The sequence below is a fragment of the Rhagoletis zephyria genome, unplaced genomic scaffold, assembly GCF_001687245.7.
Source record: "Rhagoletis zephyria isolate East Lansing unplaced genomic scaffold, Rhagoletis_zephyria_1.1 Rzeph_scaffold_19169, whole genome shotgun sequence".
NCBI classification, from domain to species: domain Eukaryota; kingdom Metazoa; phylum Arthropoda; class Insecta; order Diptera; family Tephritidae; genus Rhagoletis; species Rhagoletis zephyria.
The window spans coordinates 3,961-9,387 of NW_016176229.1; the positions used below are offsets into that span (position 1 = coordinate 3,961).

The 5,427-nt window shown below is 39.2% G+C and overlaps 1 protein-coding gene across 1 annotated transcript; it reads right to left on the minus strand.

Moving 5' to 3' along the window:
• Positions 1-634: 634 nt before the first annotated feature.
• On the minus strand, positions 635-3,873 carry LOC108380408 (uncharacterized; the record flags this gene model as incomplete). Its single annotated transcript, XM_017636779.1, has 4 exons — positions 635-2,469; positions 2,538-3,269; positions 3,340-3,558; positions 3,625-3,873. Coding segments are annotated over 4 exons (2,070 nt in total), but the record flags the coding sequence as incomplete, so codon positions are not given.
• Positions 3,874-5,427: the final 1,554 nt, after the last annotated feature.

Sequence of the window (5,427 nt, forward strand, 5' to 3'; positions counted from 1 at the left end):
GAGTTGCGCTAACTCAGAGCAAACTAACGAGCGAGCGAGTGGCCAAAATGAGGCAAATCCGAACCCTGCTACTATTATTCGATTATCGACTTTCTACGGTATTGTGAATTTCGATTTTTCGTTCGATAAGCGACTGTGAATAGTTTTTAGGCGATCATCCTTCAACAGCTTGTTTGCATGAGGATGAGCGCTAAAAGTATTCACACTCTCCTATTGAATGAGAAAGCGACATTCAAAATACCATGGATAATCGATAATCGACAAATATTCGTTTATCTACTACAAGTCGACACTCGCAATAGGGGTGTAATACTTGATTTTAGTTCTCCTCTTAAATATAACATCATATTGAATTCGAAGAGTCTTCCATTCAATCTATAATTGAAATTATTAACATACCGTTACCTTAATATAGAAAGGCCCTAACTCATACAGTCGCTGAAATGCAAAAAAGCCGTAACTGACTAAAATTTTTTATTGCTTAAAATGGTTTGGGACACATAATTCGATGAAATACATCATAATCAATCGAAGCGGGCATTTCGGATGTTTGCTTAGTTACGGCTTTTTGTATTTCAGCGTCGTTGTGAGATAGGGCCTTTCTATATTAAGGTAACGATACGCTATTTTTCGGTAAAAAAAAGAACAAATTGCGGTTGAAATCGTGATTGTTCCAAAATAATTCATTAAAAAATGTAATTGGGCGAAACGAAGTTTGCCGGGTCAGCTTGTACTTTATATAAAACGCTTTTGATTTCACATAAAACCAGTAACATTTCATTTTATTGAATTTATTTTGATTTTCATTTCTAGTTTATACACAAAGATTCTGTTTCTGGGCTTGGATAAGAATTTTTGTTTTTTATTCCACTTTCACGATTTTTAATTGATAATCGAATGCCTTGCATATCTACTCTTTTGGAATTTTCAATGATTACATTGTACATATAGTAATAGTAATAATAATAAAAATAATTTAGTGCAACTAAATACTTCATTTATAAATACGTGGTTTCTTTTCTCTCGAAATTTAGTATATAACTCAATACTTAAACCTATGTATGTATGTATGTATGTATATACGGTAACTACATTTTTATGTATGTATATTTCATAAAGTAAATAATTAATGCTAATTGGGTGAAATACATTATTTATAAAGACAAGGAGGGGAGAAAGTAATAACAATTTTGCTTAGCTATTAAGAATCGCAGGTCGTTTAAAACTTCCATAAATATAGTAGTTGCAATAGCCACTATATATTATCATACGCGTACACATTTAGTAATATTATTAATAAAAATTGGCAAAAGTTGCGCTTTACTTATTATTACGATGCATAAATTTATTTAAGTACTATTGAGCCTTTATTGAAAATGCAAGGAGCGTTTTAATGATGAGCTGGATTGGGGGTGATGCCTTCACGGTCGGTGGTTGTTGTGGGGTTAGTAGTAATGGTGCTAAAAATGTTATTTGTGATGCTAAGAGTGCTATAGACTGACATGTGTGTTGCATAAGTTTAATTGTAATAGTATTTCTTATTTTCATCGCTGCTGTTGCTGCTGCTGACTTAGTTATTTTCCGGCGTTTATGTCGCCACTATTCAACAATGGGATCGGCTACACCGGGCGCCGTCTTTGAGATCAAATTTTCTTTTTTATCACCCTTATTATCATCAACGGCCTCTTCGAGTTCATTATCGTCTACGCCCTTGGGGTCATCATCACCTGCCGCATTAGCGGATTTATTAATATCACGCTCGAATTCATTCACTTCATTTGCATTTACCATTTCAGTCACATCATCCAACGGTGGTAAATTAATGTCGCGCTCAAATTCATTTAATTCAATATCCATTGGTAACTCTTCTCCAATCACATCACACAACGGTCGCCAATCATTCAAACCGGCCGCATCGAACTGCTCCGGCAATGGCTCACCAGCCACGCTGCTAAGACGTGTGCGCAAGCGCTTGGAAATACCCTCCAGCTCATTAAATTTATGCTTAACGGCTTGACTAAGATTTAAGTGTGTGAGATCGAGTGAGTTTCCAAATTGTTCAATGACATTGTCAATGGAAGCGCCAACAGCGCATTGTGCGTTTTTAGCAGGAGCAGAAACAGAAGCAGGGTTAATAAACTGTAGATCTGGTCTAGGTTGTGTTTCCTTTTGCGGCTGTGGATGTTTATATATACGTTGTGCGAGAAACTTAACATACCACCCTTCCATTGGCTTGGCACTCAACTGCAACTGTCCATTTATGCGTCCATTAAAATCGATCACATTGAAAGTGCCACCAATATGCATGCCACGCAAAAAAACGCCCAAGTCTAGTGCGGTAAAACCTATGATGGCATCGTCAATTGGCTTGGGTACCAAACGTGCAGTCGTACCGGAGCCACTACTGCCATTGCCAGTCGGCGGTACATTTGCCTTTTTCCATAGCTTCAGAATGAAATTTTGCTTAGGCTGAAAATTTGATACAGAAAACAATCGTTAATTTAATTTTTCGGGTCTCAAGAAAGCTGTTATCTTACATTTTCTAAATATTCAGCGCCCACAGTGACCAAAAAGCGTTGCGTGAAACGCGGATGCGTACTGCGCTCAACAACATCTGTGGCATAAACGTTCCCCTCATGCGACTTATAAGGTCCGCTACTGCCCGAACACTCATCTGCTTGGAATGTAACGTATGTGGTTGGTGGCTCGCCTGCTGGAAAACGCTTGGATGCTGAACGCTTAGCAGCATTCTTTCCACCCTTACCCTTAGCGGAAGGATTTAGCGGCAATGATGCCGCACAATCAATATACAACTCAAATTGGAAAGTGCGTTCCTGTAAACACACTTTGGGCTGCACTTGTTGCTGTTGCGGGGTAGTCGCCGCTGACGACATTGAATTTGGCGTCGGTAGTGATAACATTGAAGACGCCGCAGACGTTTGCGGTGACGATTGCGTTTGTTCCAAAGCTTCTTGCAACATTTCCATCAAATTTACTGTACGCCGAATACTTTTTGGTGTGTTTGCTCCTTTAATTGCTGCATTAATATCTTCGGGTGGTATGAGAAGACTTGGATAGAGTGGCTCTCGTGTAGCGTCTATGGCAATACTGCTAAACATGTCGGCGTGTAAAGGGCGAAAGCCACGTTGTAATTTAAGATTTTTTATCTGCTCTTCGCTACCAATAGCAAGCAGACACTTAATTTCACCCAACTTTTCGCCATTCTGACCCAAAATAGGTGTCCAAGCGTCAATGGAAATAACGGGAAGCTAAATAATAAGATTTGAAATAAAGCTTTTTTTGCTATATATCCCAAACACACAAATTAATGGCACATACCTTTTCGGTAACCAAACGATTTGCCATCATTTCATTGCTGAATGCTATGAAAAATTGATGTAGTGGCAATAGTACCACGCCTACTGGTTGCAGGGGCATTTTTGGATTGCCATTATTATCAACTGCGGCTGCGCTAATAGGGCGTTGACAAATCTGTAGTTTCAAATGCTTACGCTTGACACGATTCAAAAAGTTAGCATCTCTTATTATGGCAAATTGCTGAAAGAGTTTGAAAAAAAAATTAAAGTGAACTGAAAGAAACGGCCATCAGTCCATTGAACTCACCTCCTGATAGTAAAACATTTGCGAATGCTCAGACTTTGATGTGGCTGGCTCTGATTTCCAAAAGCGTTCGCATACCAGATGATACTCGCGATTCAAACACATAACCATATCCCGAACCTCACACGCATACACAAGGCCCGTTAGCAGGCGTATTTTTAGCGTTTCAGCGTTGAAGCTGCTGCTCGTGCCAACTTGCACATCATTGCTATCTTTGGTTTTGGCTGCATTAGCTGGAAAATAAACGAGGTAATTGAATTAATATACATACATATGTAGGATGGAAGATTTCGTATGCAACAAGAACAATTTCATAGAACCAACTGAAAATTAAATTTTTTAAAGATCACTTTATTAAAGTAGCATTGAATTTGGAGCATGGTTTTAGGCGTAATTTTCGAATTTCATATAAAGATGGACGCGGAATATCGGGACCCACAGTACTGATTTCAAAATGGCCGGGAAGGTATTAAAAAATTTGCGGGCGAGACTTGACAAAAATCACTTCCCGACACGCCGGATAAAACCCGCAACTTCCGAGATTTCAGAAAGGAAAAGAAAAAAAATCGAGAAATACATACATACATATACAATAAACACGAGATAATTTAAAATTAATTTGAAAGCCATATGAATTTTACTTAGCGATAGATATCCGTGAACCACGGGACCTGCGGTAAATTCTGAAGAACGTTGTGATGGGCAGGTTGGGGACTTTAAAATTGAATGTCGGGATGAACGGGATCGGGATTGAATATTTAGTCGCGCGCACATTTCTATACAATTGTGTTATATTAAATTCATAAGACACCCTGCAAAAATTTGAGGACCAGGTGGCCCACTGGGTCGTAGTTTTAAAGTATGGGCAAAAGGACCAGGTTGCGTACTAGTAACTTGTTATGCTGACCTGGACCACTTCTAACGTAAAAAACTTATATATGTATTGAACACCACCTCTTCGTGGCCGATCGGCAATATGATTCGGTTGTCGAATGTGCCATGGTCCAAAAGGAGTAGTTGTCTAGGTAGTCCCATGTTATGCAGTGGTGCACCAAAAGTGGTCCCATATTATGCTGCGTTGGACCAGAGGTGGTCAGGTTCAATGACATCGCAATGTAAATGTAACTATATTTTGCTCATATATTTGGACCATTTTGGTTACTAGTGTTGGTTACAAGGTATTGTGGTCCTGTACTGGTATTTAACCTAGTCCCACTTTTTGCAGGGCATGCATACCCATGTGCAGCTGTGGATATACAGGGTGAGCCAAATAAGGTCTACCAATGTTAAACACGTATAACTTCTTTATTTTTTTTTAATATTATTGTTATTTTCTTTCTGCATGTTATAGCTAATCTCTGGGAAATTCATAGTGGATGCTTAGAGCAAGACGACCAACAACGACTACAAAACGCTATTCGTTATACACAATTAGCCTCACAAATTGATTTTTTAGGTAATGTTTTGATGTCGGATGAAGCGTATTTCCAAGCAAAACTGTAAAATGTGGGGCTCTGAAAATCCAAGGGCAAAACACCAGCACCAGTCTCACCCATCCGGTGCGGTGTTATGGCCGAAAAAGTTATCGGCCCATATTTCTTCGAGAATAAGGATGAAACGCCAGAAACTATTTCTGGGGCTTCTTACAGATTGACAACTTTTTGCTGCCAATGCCAGAGCAGCATCCGAATTTGTGGTTCCAACAAGATGGAGCGACTGCGCACACTGCTAGGCAAACTATGGACCTATGAACTATGGATGGTAGGTCTTATTTGGTCCACCCTGTATGTATGTATTTCACCGTGA